This window comes from Rhipicephalus sanguineus, chromosome 2, assembly GCF_013339695.2.
Source record: "Rhipicephalus sanguineus isolate Rsan-2018 chromosome 2, BIME_Rsan_1.4, whole genome shotgun sequence".
In the NCBI taxonomy this organism is placed as follows: Eukaryota; Metazoa; Arthropoda; class Arachnida; order Ixodida; family Ixodidae; genus Rhipicephalus; species Rhipicephalus sanguineus.
Genome location: NC_051177.1, coordinates 62,477,923 through 62,494,275, shown reverse-complemented (window position 1 = coordinate 62,494,275; position 16,353 = coordinate 62,477,923). Strand labels below are relative to the sequence as shown.

Below are 16,353 nucleotides of genomic sequence, written 5' to 3'. Positions count from 1 at the left end.
CGACACTGTACGGTGGCACTCGCACAGAAAACAATCAGTGACGTAAACACTGTTTCGACTACTGGTATTTCTAAAAGCAATTTCACGTTCTAAAACCAAATTCACTTTTGCCGGTGTTACAGTATAAGCTCGGGGCCAATTGAACCACGGCCACCGTGTTGTAACTCATATTAAGCACGACTGTACAGTGATCTTGAAAAATTGGTGCATAGCAAGAAGCCACGCAAGGCTACCACGTGCCATATACCTGAGCTTCTGTCCGTACTCGACGAGGCCGTTGGTGCCGTTGGTGTGTCCGTTGGTGACGGGACTAGTGGACTGCGAGCTGGACAGCGACGTGCTCCGGTCGGACATCTCGGATAGCGAGCCGTTGGTCAGCGTGTCATGGAAGGACTCCGGCGAACCCTTGCCGTTCGTGCCGTTCGTGTACAGGGTCCTGCCCGTTGAAAACATTATACACCTTTCAGCGAACAGGTCTCACAAGGAACGACAGCAGTCGCTGAACTCGCAAAATGCAGAAGCCGCTATAAGAAGCCGCTAAATGGTTTCTTCGCGTCTTCCTGTTTGATGCGAAAGTTGTACACAATGCGAATGTGTATTTATAACTTGTCGGAGCCTGTGGCACTAGCGGGGCAATTGTTCGCGCGTCTGGGTTTCTTGCGAATGTTTTCTCTGTAAACAGGAGTTTGCTGCAGCACCCGTACACGAATTATAAATGCCCTGCTTGCGTTGACGGTGGGAGCCTGTTTGTACGCTGTACGTTACCGTTTATCGGGTACTAGAATACTAGAGACGCAGATGGGGCAGCAGCAATTATTTTTCAGTGTCTGTATACTAGCGAAACCAGTAATGTCAAAACGCTAACAACACGCTACAGAAACATTTTCGCCTTGCACGAGTGCTCTCGTCAAACACGAATAAAAAAAAGTAATATAAGCGTCTGCTACGATTATCTCCCTATACATATGTGATTATGCCAGCAGCGAAGTAAAACGCAGATGGTTATCGCAAGAAAAATTCTGCTTGAGCGAGACGCCGCTACAATCTCTGCTGCTTCACACGTCTATAGCTCCGGCATGCCGGTACCCCGAAAGTGATAAGTGGTACATGGACACGCTGAAATTCCCCGTCAAAGCGAAGATTTCTTTCACGAATTCTTCAGGACTTCGCCGACTGTCGCTGTTCCTGCTGTCTTGCGGAACAGCTCGCAACAAAAATAACATTAACAATGAATCGGCTTACAGCATAAAGACAGTACTCCTACAGATGAGTGTGATAGGATTTGTTTGAATTACGCAACAAACACAACAAACGGTACTTGCACACTCATACTGCAAAAATATACGTACCATAATTTCATTAACTCTAAGCTACCAACTTTCCCGGGATTTAGAACGTCTACTCGGCCGATTGATGGCCGAGTATAGAGTGGACAAGTTCTGAAGATGATGAGATGCCACATGTGTGCCAATGCCGTAATTCGCGTTCCACGTGGGTCACGAATAAGGGCGCCGTGGTGGGAAGTTCGTGTCTTGTCGACACGCCGGGTAGGCACGCACAACAGTTAATCGATCACTTCACGAAAGCTTTCCTTAACATGTACGTATACTCCCAGCATGAGCGTTGTACGTGCAACAATTTCGCCGTCATTCCTGCAAGCGTTATTTTAAACATCCCGATATGGTTTCGTTCACAACTGTAGCTTTACTGCGTTGTGTAACCGCTGAGCACAACGGAAGGAAGTGTTCGCGACCATATAACTAGGCTGTAATCCTGACCTGTTGCGGATGGTGTGGTTGCCGTTGGTGGTGTGACCGTTGCTGCGCCCCTTGGCGCTGCGGTTGCAGAGGCGCGCGTTTATCCTCCGCAGCCTCTCCTCGGGGAAGAGCTCCAGGCCGGCTCCTTTCCTGACCGTCAGGGCCATCTCCTTGAATGACTTGAGCATCGCGATCGCCTGCGAGCATTACCGGATGTCTTGTCAAAAATGATGCATTCGAAAGGTTAGAATGCGCGGGATTATGCGCCGACATGTACTACACATGTACCATACACGTACGCTATAGCTAGACGCGGTAGCAAGAACTATTGACAGTTTAGAAAACGCGAACAATGGGGCCGTGGTTAAGACTCAGAATGTGGTGTCCAGGTACTGAATATTATTTGCGTGCTTTACAAAGCAGGCTTTCAAAATGCAAGAGTTCAATACAGTTCACATGTTCACAAATCGATTTCGCGGACCTATTACGAGAGCGAAATAAAAAAGAAAAATAGAAAGGTTTAAAAAGAAGAACTTCGTAAAGGTCGTGAAAATACGATCGTATACGTATAGTTAAAATGCTACAGCAAGACTATACCGTAAGGAAGGCGCGGTTTGATTGCGTCAAAACATAAGGTAGGTCTTTCCCGCAAGAGAGACTTACAAAACGACGCCAGGTATTGCCAGCGCATGTAACGTACGACGAGGGAGAAAAATAAGGCTTTCAAACAAAATGGCCCCGGTTCCCGAATGAAGAATATAAACAGTGGTTGACGCCGCGTAGTGTGCGTGGGAGAGAAAATAAAATAAGAGCAAATTAAGGCGCATAAAGACAAAAGAAACAAATAAATGACGATCACCTCCGAGAACTCGACGTTTACGAAACCCTGGCCGTTGACCTCGGTGATCTGGTCGCCGATTTCGAGACCCGCAATTTCGGCGAGACCATGCGGTTTCACGGTTTGAACGAAGATGCCCGGCAGCTCGGGCGGTCCCTTCACCACGCTGAAAGAACGAAAAGAGATGAACGAGGCAATTACACGTATCTCTCTTTCGTTCGGCCCAAAAAGAAACAGTGATTGCAGAGCCAGAGTGCTTTATGTACACAAAAGTGAGGCTTCCGCTGTTATTTTTCGTTCTTCGTATGCGAGAGAAAGGCAGGAGACACAATTACCACACCATTCCCCGGAACATAAGAAAATACATTAGGTTCGAATAGACGGCAAGTATATTGCGCACATCGGAGAAGTCGTTACGGGTCGCGGAATGAATACATTGGACAGCGTCCTGATGTTTTAGGAGGTCGACAATTAGTGAGGACAATGATTCTGTTACAATAGGAGGCAATCAGCGTTAGGCAATATCCCACATCAGTCAACAGTTAGCCAACGCTAGACGACGTATGTAATCATATTAGTACACTCTGATCACATAGTTAACAGTAAGCCAACATTAACAAGCGTTGGTAGAGTGCGAATAAATGTGGTGGTTGAATTTCGTCAGGAATTACCGTTACAGAAAATATATATATATATATATATATATATATATATATATATATATATATATATATATATATATATATATATATATATATATATATATATATATATATATATATATATATATATATATATATATATATATATATATATATATATATATGTGTTAGCAAAAAAACAGCGGCCCGACTTCACGTTCAGTAGCCTCAGCACAACATCCTACTTGAACGGCCCAGATCATAATGATTTTATTTCTTAGTGACGTTAGCGCACTCACCTACGCATCACCTAAATATAACGAGCAAACAGCCTTCCGTTTCCTTTCTTAAATAAGCATTATTTTTTGTCCCCTTGTTTTCCTCCCTGCTCGCACTTTCCGGATTCTTTATTTGTTGTTAACTCGTTTACTTCTTGTCACTTACCTTTGCCGAGAGCGAGCGTGAACAGCGAGGACAAGCAAGCTACCGTATTTTCCAAACTATAGTCCGTTGAGTATACACGTCTAATGGCAAATTCTTGAACTCTTTGTTACGCATTTCAGGTGTGGCATTGCTGGTACAACACGCTGCTGTTCTATTGCGCTACCGAAACCTAGGAAAAGCGATCCTTTCTAAACTCATCGTCATTAACTACGTTAAAGTCGTTCTATGCCCCACATCGACTGCAAGAAGAAAAAAAATTAACAAAGTATGTTTTACCATTTTTAGGTGTTTATATAGCCTAAGCTGTGCCCCCCTCTTTAAACATACACCAAGGGCGGGCTGTGGGAGTTGCCAGGATTTTATTTCGACGGCGGGGGACGGGGGGAGGGTCCGGCCCTGCTGTATGTACGTACGTGTGTGCGTGTCTATATATACATACGTACAAACTAAAATTACGAGAGCGGGAGGCATCGAAACCCTCTTGGCCACTTCTATGCGGGCTGCAGTCGGCAAAATACGGTATTCTGAGTTCAAGACGGGCGTTAGTTTGGTCTTCCTTCCGTGCACAGACAGTGGTTCCCCATCCTTCCCGTCCCGCTGCACGCATGAGCGGAAAGGATGCACCCTTACTCGACAAATAAAAAAAAGACTTCCGTTGTTTTCACCAGCCGTACCTAGTAACGGTGCGTTAGTTTAACCATTAGGCTAGTCACGACAACGTGCTGCGATCATCACACACAGACATCCTGTTTCCTCTCCCGCTTCCTCGAAGGTGTTACCGACTGTCCTGACGACGCCGACACGCAGAAAATAGCCTCGCTACATTCCGTCGCGTCATATTTGTGACGTAATGACGAGTGTGCTAACGCCGCGAGCGTCAATTTTCTGACGCGAAAGCAAGAACCAGCACTTTGGATAACACCTCGTGGACAACACTACGTTATTCAAATAGAGTAAATAACACTACGCTATACTGCGAACGAGGCAAAGGTTCAAGGGGCGACGAAAACTTGCCTATATATGGTGGTCTCGTCCTCATCAGTTGTGTTTCTTTCTTGCATATGTGTAAATGTTTTGGGCTAGTTTCTAGTAGTAATTAAGTCAGACCGACTAGCCCAACAAGCAGTCTTTCTTATGTGTGACGGGGACAGCGCAAAACAGCACTAATACACAAAAGAAAGAGAAGACGACCCCTTCTTTTTCGTTGTGCATCTGTAGTAAACAGCTCACCTTAGTTTCTATTACCGGATACCAGTTAGCCCAACTATCCAATTTCTAACCGGTGGTCTAACTGGCAAAAAACTACTAGAAGAGCCGAGGTGGGGGGCCAGTTGGTTGTATACATAGTGAAAATTTTCAGCGCTCTACTATGTAAGAAACGAACGTCGATCGTCTACGTCGTCTTTCGTTACTTAGTAGCGCGCTGAAAATTTTCGAAAAACTACTGGTAAAGATAATGGTTAGCACCGATGGGAACACTTCAGTTTGACGCAGAAGCATTCGATACGCATTTAAGTTTTCGGACAGTTAAACAATTCCGGTCCGCCAGCACACTGTTTAAACGCTACGGTCCTTACCTGCAGCCGAGACTGGACCCACCGATGCCCGAGATGAAGACTTTAGTCTCGACGAACTCGTCGAGGCTCGAACCACTACTCACGGAATGCTTCAATCAAGAAAAAAGAAAGAAAGAAAGATACGAATGAGCGCTTATGTGGGTGTGCTGCGAAGTATTACTACACATAAGACAACACTGCATGTATACACGTGGGTCAAGGAGACAGGGCTCTCAATCAAGAGGAGGGGATGTGACGCAACTTACCGTGCCGTCGGAGCCGCTGCTGCAGGGGTCGGGCTCCACCATCTTCCAGGTGATGGGGTCGCGCTTGTTGCTACGCGAGGCGAAAGGGCGGAAATTACAGAAAACATTTTGCAACGTGTGAAGCGTAAGAACTACGCAGACAAGGCTTAGTAGGTGCCGCCATGATTAAGGCAATGTACATACAGTCACGAGTTAAAAAGTTTCGAAACCGATTGCGCCGCTATTTTTTGTTTTCTTCACAACCTCAGCATGGTGCTTGAAATCAAGCGGTATACATACTGTAAGTCAAGAAGGAAAGCCTGAGATTGTTGGCAAACAACATACGTGGAAGAGCGCACACTTAGACATGGACGAAGTAAGCAAGACGATACAAGCGCTAACTATCAACTATATTATGCACATAAGTCTTTCTGTGTTGTTTCAAATAAACATTTGTTGATAGTTAGCACTTGTATGGTCTTGCTTACTTCGTCCATGTGAAAGTGTGCGCTATTCCACTTACGTATATGCATGCTAGATACGCAAGTTCGACACCTGCAATGTATTGAGACGATTCCAAGTTGCGGAGACGAGCTGGAGAAATTAAACGTTTTGCTAATATGGTGGTCTCCGAACATTTGCTCGCGACTGTATGCATTATTGGAATGAACGATTAGGGACAATGCATCTTCAAAGCCAAGCAGCTCAACACTCCATCTGCGCGAGCTAATTCTCGCCACGAGTGATGAACAAAACTAAACTTTAGTTAACGTCAGCTTCATGACAGAAGTAGACCAGCTTGTTTGGTAAGATTGATTACGTCGGCTTCTCCTGCGTAACATTATAAATAGGCGTTGCTTCTAAGGGCGGATGTGTGTTACAGAAACACATGTGCTCAAAACTATTTTCGAGCCTCAATTCATGGCACAGGCGTTTGTTTCTCTAATGAAAAGGTTCTGTGGTCATCGCCTAGCTATGCATGTTAATTACCTGCATTATGTTGTTTCTTGAAGGATGGATAACAAATCGATGTGTGATATTCTCACTTACGGTGCCTCTTGTTTTTAATAATTTCAGACATTCAACTATTACTATACTGCATCACGTGCTGTATTCATGGAGGGAGCAGAGGGTGGTCAGTCAATAACTCGAGCAAATTTATTTCACCGCGTCCTTCGTCCACTTTAAAGTGATGGGAAAACTGCGATAACCGATCACTAATAGACATGTTTGATCGGCTGAATTAAAGTTATGCGTGAGGATGAAAGTGGGTACTCACTCTTTGATGGGAATCATCCCGACACCTGCGAGAGAGAGGTGAGTAAACTTAGTACATATGCGCACCACGAACCTCATTCGTTTCTCATACATTCCTCACAAAAATCACAGACGACATTGAAGTAAATATCAACACGAAGTCTACAAGACACAACACAAGCTCAATAGGAAGGGAACACGATTCGCACGGCATTTTTTCTTGTCGTTGTTGTTGTTGAAGATGAGAGAGTAATAAGAAGAGGGCGATGAACACACTGTACTCACTTTTGACTTTGAGCACGATGTTGGGTTTCGCCTTGAGCAGCGCCAGGACTTCCTCGTGGATGAAATGGTCGATGGGATAGCCATTGATGCGGATGATCTGGTCACCGACCTGCAAAAGCAGGAAGAAAGAAAAAACGAGGCAGATAAGGCATTCGCCACCCATAGTAATGCTTGGCAGAGGCCTGGTGTCTCAGCTCAGCAACTGAGGCAAACCCCTATTCGTACGCACAGACAAGCCACATACACGCATACCATATCACTGAGCAGTAAAAATAACAAAATTATACAAGCACACATAGGTGTTTTCGTTCAAGTGGTTTTGAAAGCAAACACTCAATGTGAGCAACGTACGCAAAAAATGACAAATCAAGCCAAATGATTAACTTTCCCATCCAAAGAGAATGCCGCTGGGCTGTCGAAGAACTTCAATGACGTTAATGTCACCGTCAATGCTTTAACGACAGGCACTGCTACGTAAACGCTCCGGTGACAATGGCGATAACGATTAGGATGAAACAATATGTTGATGAAATTGTCCTTGACGACGACTATGATAGTAACGTTAATGAAGGAGACAGCACTTCTACAGCTTCGGTGTCATCGTCGTGAGTCACTAGCTCAAGCAGTGACGTCATGCTGCTTAATGGCGAATAAAAGCATATTTCTATAGTTTCTATACTTCTGACGATCCACTGCACAGCTTTCGGACAATGGCAAGCAAGCCAGAAAGACCACCACAGGACCACGCAATTTCAATGCCGTGAACTGCCTGCTGAGTTCTCGCGCAACATAAATTCTTGTATATAGTTATAGCTGTACGTGTAAGTGTCCCATATGGTTCGTACTGAAGGTGCGCGGCTGCAACGACGCAACTTTTTGCCGCCACTAAGACTGCGAAGAGTCGTCACGACCTCTTTCTTTTCCCCTACTCGGTAACAAGATAAATGGTTAACCGAACAATCGCGGGCGAGCGCTCTAGCGTATATGCTCTGCGGTTCGTGCTTCAGTTATCAAGTATATTCCGACACGACGGGAGCCCCCCACCTCCCGCTGAGTCGCCTGTTTCGTCACAAAACGAAACGAAAATGGGAGAAAGACAGCGAGGAGCCCCAGATATCGAGACAAAAGATAACCGCGCGGCGACGACCAAGTGAAAAGAAAGCAGAACGGCATTTTCTTTACCATGTATCTCAGACGCGCCCTCATAACGTTTTTTACTGTATACGAGCGCAGTCCTTTCGCGTGGATTCGACCCCCTATCCAACTGAGATCACAAGAGAAGGCGGAAACGCCGTAACGAGCGCCGCACGACCGAGTTTTTTCTTCGCCGCGCGAAACCTTTTGCACGCGTGAAACGGCTTCTCGTCCCCCGGCACCTCGCATCACTCGCCACATGACCGGGCCGCGAGGAAGCGCGCGGCGATCTACTGTTTGTCTGTGTGTGCGCGTTCGCGAGTTTGGAGGAGGCTGCTCGATCTATTCATCACGCGGCTGAGAATCGGGAACGCCGGCGCGAAAACGCGAGAGGACGCCCGTGCGAGTGAGACTACCGTCTCGCGTGGACTGTGCGATTGCATGGGCTCGTCTCTGAGCGTTTCTGTGCGAATGCGCGCGCATCCGCAGAGTGCGTTTTGCGTATACGTGCGCCTGTGCAGCGTGCGTCAGTGACTGACTGCTCTGCATACAGCGCACGTGTTGCCCTGTGTTCCGGCAGTATACGCGAACCGGAAAAGGTTACGGGACGAGGGCTCTATCGCTAATGAGAACTTCCGCTCTGTCAATAAGCGACGACTACAATTTAATTAATCACTCTGCATATCGAAAGGTTAAAAAACAAAACAAAAAAAAAACAAATAGGACTACTCTACATTGAAACTACGTATGATCGTATCTAAGGTGTTATATGTGTCCGGGCTTCGAGCAAACAGCTTTTTCGCGAATACCTTGGGCCGCAAAGATGATAAAAGCAGCCATTGGCAAAAAAAAAGAAAAGAAAGAAAGAAAGAAAGAAAGAAAGAAAGAAAGAAAGAAAGAAAGAAAGAAAGAAAGAAAGAAAGAAAGAAAGAAAGAAAGAAAGAAAGGAAAGAAAAGTTTTTTTTTTTCCTTTACCCAGCTTGGTAAGGGCAGTCAGCCTGCGCTGGCTAACCTCCGAGTTTTGCTCTCTGTGTTTGCACACGCACGCGCGCACGGACGCACACACGCACGCACGCACACACGCACACCACGGCAGCCAGCCTATACCAACTTGTTTTCGTGTGCTTGAGTTCCTGCAACGGGAGTGTGTGCGTAAGTTCGTGCGCGTATATACGTTCATGTGCGTGAGCATGCACGCCTGTACGCTCTCGTACAAATATTTTCTCGCTTTCTTATAAGCGCTGCGCCGCGCTCTCTTCAGCCTCTTTCTTTCTCCTTCGGGTAGCTCAACACCCAACAACGACCACGCAGGTCACGCCGACGAGGCGCCGCGAGGAGTCAATCGGTGGCGGAACCAGCGGATTTACGGCGCATTCGAAATGCGCGCATCGCGATGCGGCGCGCTCTTCCTTTTCCCACGATCCAGACCGCGCGACAAATCGCCATTGCTGAGATGACGCACAGAGAGAACTAAGCAAGTGAGAGAGAGAGAACTAAAAGGAAGAGGAGAGCGCATGCACCACTCCAGGTCGTGCCAGTCGTGTATACAAGATCACACCTCCACCTTAAATGTCTCTTCCGGATTCTTCTATCACCTCATTTTACTTCGGTTCGCGGTGTTGTTTTCGTACGCTCCACGCAGGGCATGTGCGAGATCAGCTGCGAAATGGGGATAGTTTCGTGCCGAGATTGCTTTATCGGCGCTCGTTTCGTACACGTGTCGGCGAGAACGCGGTACAGGGGCCAGCCAGTTATACATGCACTCGGAGAAATCGCCGAGCTAAATAGGTCCGGGCGTTACTCGCCGCAACGGAGTGCTCGGATGTACGTGTTTCGCCTGCAGATACCTTCGTCGTGCCAGTCGTGAGCCACTCCTCATACGGCGTTCTTACCGTCTCTCTCAACGGACCCGCTGAAGTTCTCGGTACTGTACACTTATACACAAATCTCTCACTCTCTCTCCCGCTAAGCCAAAAGCATTTCTAAAGGAAGTCGTATGTTCATCTTCTTTCAATATTCTGCCACTGTAGTTGTTCCTTATGTAAGTCCGTTATGAGTGATTAAAGGATAAAGCTGTCTCTCCTTGTTTTATTTTTGTTATTTTCCTTGTTTACGGATAGCCGGTGTGATTATGTTGCTAGATAGTAAAGTAGCGCCCGTAGGTCTTGCCTTCATTGATATCTGCTTGTGTTTACAATGGAAATAAGTGCTGCGAGATGCAGCATGGCTATACATGATAAAGCAATAAAACAAGTGTTAAATTTACAGATGGTGATTTCAATTGCGAAGAAATATCCTTAAGCAGGTAGTAGCAGTGCGATATGATAAAGAAAGTTTTAGGAAGATGCCCGCCGTTTTTTTTGTTTATTTTCGCGCATTAGTTGTCAGAAAAAAGGGGGCGATTTTAATTGACATTCAATCTATTTCAATCCAATCATCTTTACAAAGGCATATCAGTGAAAACACACACACACACACACACATATATATATATATATATATATATATATATATATATATATATATATATATATATATATATATATATATATATATATATATATATATATATATATATATATATATATATATACACGTGAGCGCGCAAGGCGCGATTCCCATGAAAGACACAAACCTAGACGTTTCTCCTACGCGCCAAGCAGCCATTCAAGCTTATACTACACGAACAGCAAGAGAAGCTGAGGGAAGCGTCCAAGAGCAACACGACGAAGAATAGAGACGCGTTAATGAGAATGTACACGCATAACACTTCGAGAACACACAAAATTAAATCGGATATTGTTATTCTACACCGCATGCACACTAAATGAGCTGCTGGAAGGCTTCACAGCACATAAAACAGCACAGACCAGTGCGCGTCGCTCGATTCAATACCGCATCACTCGTCGTGTGCAGGCATGCCGTTTGGTCACGGATAACGGGACGCGTCACGGATGTATATGGCCTTAAGCGGTATAAGCACACACAGCGCAGGCTACTGAAGGCGTGAAAACCGAGGAAGCTTCTTCGAGTGAGTTTTGTGCGCGGCGAACTATAGACGCACACGCCCAAACGGGAGCACATGTCGGTGCGAGCACGCGAAACGTATATAATTTCCAGCAGTGCTGGGCAGTATCGAATATACATGTATCTTCGATACTATCTTAGATACTCTTTGGGTATCTTGTATCTGTATCGCGATACGTCTCGCAAAACGAGTATCTGTATCTGTATTTGTGATACATTGGAGAATGTATCGTGTATCTTAAGATACAAGATACTCCTATAGAAACACCACCGTACGAAACAATATTCGCTAGCTCAACTCCGCTTCTCAAGCTGGTACTGGTGCCTATAAACCGCGTGAATAAAGCTAAGCGCAGTGGCATAATCTTATTTTTCCGCCAGAGTCCACCAGTGAGGGCAGGCGATGACGTGGGCGCGTCCCTTTTGGTGGAGCAGAGCAACATAACAGCGCTCGCTTAGTCTCGACAGAACAAGCGCGCGAACGTCTATGCTTAGCTCACGTGCCTTTCTTTTCTCGATTTTTTTCTTTTTTCGTGTGCCAGTGCCATGATACTTACCCTTACCCCCTGTCTAGCGCCGCGCACCACAATGCGTGGAGTGATTATCGCGCAAATTCTGATGCCGCTCCCCTGCGTAGCGCTTCTTTACGAAATCTGAAGCATAGGGTTGCTTTGCGTCTCGTGGCTTTCACACTTCACCGATTTGAAGGATATTGTGGATGCAAGTTCGACTTACATGCGATTGACTTATGCGCAAATAAAATCTTAACTATAGCACCACTTGTGCTGATGCTAGATCTAATAGATGAAGCGCTTATCTAACAGAAGATATGTTCGTGTACCGTATCTTCTTCCTGCTGTCGATCGAATTCCGGCTGCGGCGGTCGCAGTTTCGATGGAACCGTAAATACTTGAGGCCCGTGTACTTCGATTTAGGTGCACGTTAAAGAACTCCAGGTGGTCGAAATTTCCGGAGCCCTCCACTGTGGCGTCCCTCATAATCGTACAGTGGCTTCGGGACGTTAAACCCTAACGATTATTATTATTATTATTATTATTATTATTATTATTATTATTATTATTATTATTATTATGTTCCTGTTATCTTTATTCAAAGAGTTTTTGAAATCGTAATTTGATTGTTAGCACAAGTGCTTTCTTCGTTGTCCTTCTTTTGCGTCCCGTACATTACCTAGGGCTCTGAACAGTTTTTTTTTGCGGTCTGGTCACAGCAATATGCCTCTTGTAACGTGCTGCGAAAATAAGCTCTCTGCTTTATTCTTACTTTGAACTGTCTGCTTTATTTCTGCTACTGTTTATGCGTTTATATTTCACTTGAGTTTACTGTTCTGCCAAGGCGATTTCGAAAGCAAATATGTAATTATGTGGGCGCGAAGTGAGTATACAGTACCAAACATTCTGATTATTGCTTAGCAAAACAGCGAAATTGAGCTTGCACTATAATTATGGAAATAATTAGGTGCCAAATTAAAGTTGTTAGGAAAGGGATTCGAGAAACATTGCGATACCAAATGACCTGTTTTTCTCATGAGCATCCCAACAAGCCGTTTCAGTCAATTTTTCATAGGCACTAAATATTTTTATTGCCTTACATTAACAAGTAAGTTGGCGATACTTCATGCTTACTTGACATAACTATTAGGGGTGCCGCCTGTATCGTGTTTCAGTACTTCTTCACGATGAACGTTTGATACAGAATGGATTTTCTATTTTATTTACATATATTTGTCTTCCTTTTTTTTTAGGCCACCTAATTTGTTTTTTTTTTTTTTACTATTACTAATCGCCAGGTAATCAGAGCTATATGTGGGTATTGCGTGAATAACAGCGGTGTGCTGCAACGATTTGTGCAACTATCTGCCACGCGCTCTTATTCCTTTATTTTGGTGTGATCGGGTTTAAAACGCAAAAAAAAAAAAATTATTAGGATGCTCTGCTCAAGCCACACCGCGATGTTTCAGAATCTTCGCGGTTGTTTCAGATTGCCCTGTTAAGATTACGTGCGAATCCCAGCCGCGGCGGCCACACTTCGATGGAGGCGAAATGCTCGAGGCCCGTGTACTTAGATTTAGGTGCACGTTAAAGAACCCCAAGTGGTCGGAAACCGCAGATGGTCGAAAACCCTGAAGTTAACAACCCCAGGTGGCCCTCCACTACTGCGCCCATCATAACCATATCATGGTTTTGTGATGCAAAACCGCAACAATTATTATTAAAATTATGCGCAGGACACGAGCGCTGTATGTAGTTCATTCGAGAGTTTACGCGAGCACGAGCGGTAACGCTGGAAGGTTCGATCGCTGATGTGACCACGCGTTCCGCCGATGATCAGAATACCGAAGGCCAACGACATTTATTGCCGCTATCAGTGTACAGCATTATTTTGCTTGTACATTGAGTTACTTAGTTTTCTGGGCACAAGTTTGCCCAATGAGCAGTTTCGTTTCTACCAGAGTGACTGCCGCCTTCTTCATCGTCACCATTACGTGATAATACAATAGGCATTTCTGGGGTACACATGTTCTCTCGTTGAAGAAAAATTGTTAAAAGATTGCACGTGAGTCAGTATATGATAACGAACGTTTTACGCCAGCAGATAAGTAGAACATGAAAAGTCATTGCAGTTTTATGAGCACTGTATACGTATACACAGTGCGTCACGAAAAATGTCGCTAGTAGTGTTGTCGCTGCTGTACACCGGTGATTCGGTATTGCTTAAACGGGTTTTACAGACAAGGTAAAGCTCCACACCGGTACTTGCGCCATCGAGCGAAGGCTTCTTATTGAAGTTCTTGTGATTAGATGGCGACCGGCTAGCTGGTCGGCAAGCTGAGCAGCGACTCCCATCACTTACAAAAATGACAAGGAACAGCCGCTGTCAGTGAACAGCTGTCCTGTTAAGCAGCCGAAACAAACCCCAACAAGTTGTGTCGGAAGTAAACTAATGCACTTTGAGCAAGAAGGACAAAACTTTTGAGATACTAACACATATCTATCATTAAAGAATTTTTCAAGCAAACCTTTTTGTGCATACGCGTCCGCTACTATATTATGGAGGTCTATAATAACAAATTTGCGAATGTATCGAAGTATCTTAAGATACAATTGGCAAGTATCGTATCGGATACAATTATTGCGGTAGTATCTTGTATCTGTTTCTCCAATACTTCTTGCCGCAGTATCTTGTATCGTATCGCGATACAATTTCAAAGTATCTTTGCCCAGCCCTGATTTCCAGCAATGCCGAGCGGGCGCAGTCTTTATAGATAGAGCTCACGGCCCCTGGCTACAGCGAGAGAAAAAATAAATAAATAAACTGAGCGAAGGTATAAGGCGTATGATATTCAAGTATCCGTGGAAACTTAGCGGACCGTGCTGGTGAGACAAAGGAAACGGCAAAGAAGGAGCAGCCACAGATATTTCGTGGCCCGCACGCCCGCATTGGGTCGGGAAAGAAAGAAAGAAAGAAAGAAAGAAAGAAAGAAAGAAAGAAAGAAAGAAAGAAAGAAAGAAAGAAAGAAAGAAAGAAAGAAAGAAAGAAAGAAAGAAAGAAAGAAAGAAAGAAAGAAAGAAAGAAGCGAAGCGAGCGAGAGGAGCGCGCCAGAGTCACGCAATCGTTCGCGTGGGGTCGGGTGCAAACGGTGACTCGCGGCGCGCAAAGTTGAGAATGGCGAAGATGATGTTAGGGGCGAGAGCGAAGAATAGAGAGAGATTAATAGCCAGAGCCAAAGACGGAAGCCGACCCACAAGACAGCCGCAGTATAACGCACAACGCGACCACCACGTCGGCCCACAGTGCACGGACCACCGAGCGCCATCGCACGCGCGTCCTTGTCTGCTGAGACGACCTGTACTATGCGTGGTCGCTGGCGCGGCGCTGCGCACATGGTTGATAGAAATGAGGAAAGAAAAAGAAAGCCGAAGAAAAGGTGAGAAACGAGGCCCTCTTGAGGGTTTACAAGCAAGCTATAGCTGCAGGAGGGGGGCGGGGGGTGGGGGGCACACGCATGCACCTGTAGATGTAACGGAGTGCGAAGTCTTGGTGCAAAAGCAGTGAGGGAGGGGTGCTGCGTTTTGACGTGCGTGGCAGCGTGCTACAGAACCGTTATAGCGCAACTGGACCGGCAAGAAGGAGCGAGGAAGGCAACAAATAAGTAAAAAGAAAGGAAATAACAATGGGGACTCGCGCACCGGCCACACGTCCGAGGGTTGCTCGCTGACCGCCGCGACAACCATTAGGGAGCTGGCCCCGAAGAATAACTGTGGCTGCAGTATGCAGGCTTCCTCGTGAAACGCCAAGTAGGTAGCTTTACAAGTGCAACGACGGCACGCACGCATGCGCTGTTTACCTGCTTCGCCGACTGCCTCCAGCAACAACAAGTCTCTCGTTCATGTCTCTCTCTTCTTTTTGTCTCATTGTTTTCCTTTTGTCTTTTACTACGCTGCATTTCAATGACTGAGCGTATAGCGGACACCGCAGTCGTGTTGGAACGAGAAGCGACACGGGGAGACAAATGTGTTTCCTAAAGTTGGCAGCCGGAAGAAACGTTCCAGAAATGACGAAATATACGCGTGCGCTCATTCGAGCAAGCACGGTATATATAGGCAACGTTCATAATCGCGTCCAGGCACGTGTAGTACACGGACGTACAAAATCGTTCCCTATACCTGGAAATGAATACGCGAATTGCACGCACACGTGTGTCCAGGCGAGGCAAACGAGCGCGCAGAGGAAACTGAGTTCTCTTGATACGGCGTCTATACGGTGTTGCATATCCCTGAATGTCCACGCGCCAGCCAAATGACACCTTGGTGACAGAGGAAGCCAAAGAAGGAATGGACTTTCGGTCCGGGTTTGGCAACGGCATGGTGTATGCCCTTTAGGCGCTGTAGTGGCGTGCGGGACCTGATTGCAGGAAAAGGAAAATGCTTCACCTATACCTGAAAGCAGTGAGTGTGCTGGGAAAAGTACCTGTAAGATTTCCTATCACTAGTTTTCTGTGAACTCTTCTCTTGTTCATAGCCCGAATGTTGTGGTCCTTCGTATACATGGCGGCGCAAATGAAGGATATTCCATCTTGCTTAAAGTTAACAAAAAGTGATGCATTCAATATTAAACTCGCGGTATTTTCTCCGCCTCTATAGAGTC

At 45.7% G+C, this 16,353-nt stretch overlaps 1 protein-coding gene across 3 annotated transcripts in view; it reads right to left on the bottom strand.

Moving 5' to 3' along the window:
- Window positions 1–16,353, bottom strand: part of LOC119383095 (whirlin) — a 159,888-nt gene that overhangs the window by 19,711 nt on the left and 123,824 nt on the right. For all 3 annotated transcript variants that reach the window (XM_037651089.2, XM_037651091.2, XM_037651092.2), the window contains exons 4-10: window positions 7,024–7,132; window positions 6,761–6,785; window positions 5,503–5,572; window positions 5,258–5,346; window positions 2,617–2,761; window positions 1,779–1,954; window positions 248–436 (exon numbers count right to left, since the gene is read on the bottom strand). In XM_037651089.2, coding sequence (XP_037507017.1) covers window positions 248–436; window positions 1,779–1,954; window positions 2,617–2,761; window positions 5,258–5,346; window positions 5,503–5,572; window positions 6,761–6,785; window positions 7,024–7,132 — 803 coding nt within the window. The remainder of the gene's footprint in view (window positions 1–247; window positions 437–1,778; window positions 1,955–2,616; window positions 2,762–5,257; window positions 5,347–5,502; window positions 5,573–6,760; window positions 6,786–7,023; window positions 7,133–16,353) is intronic.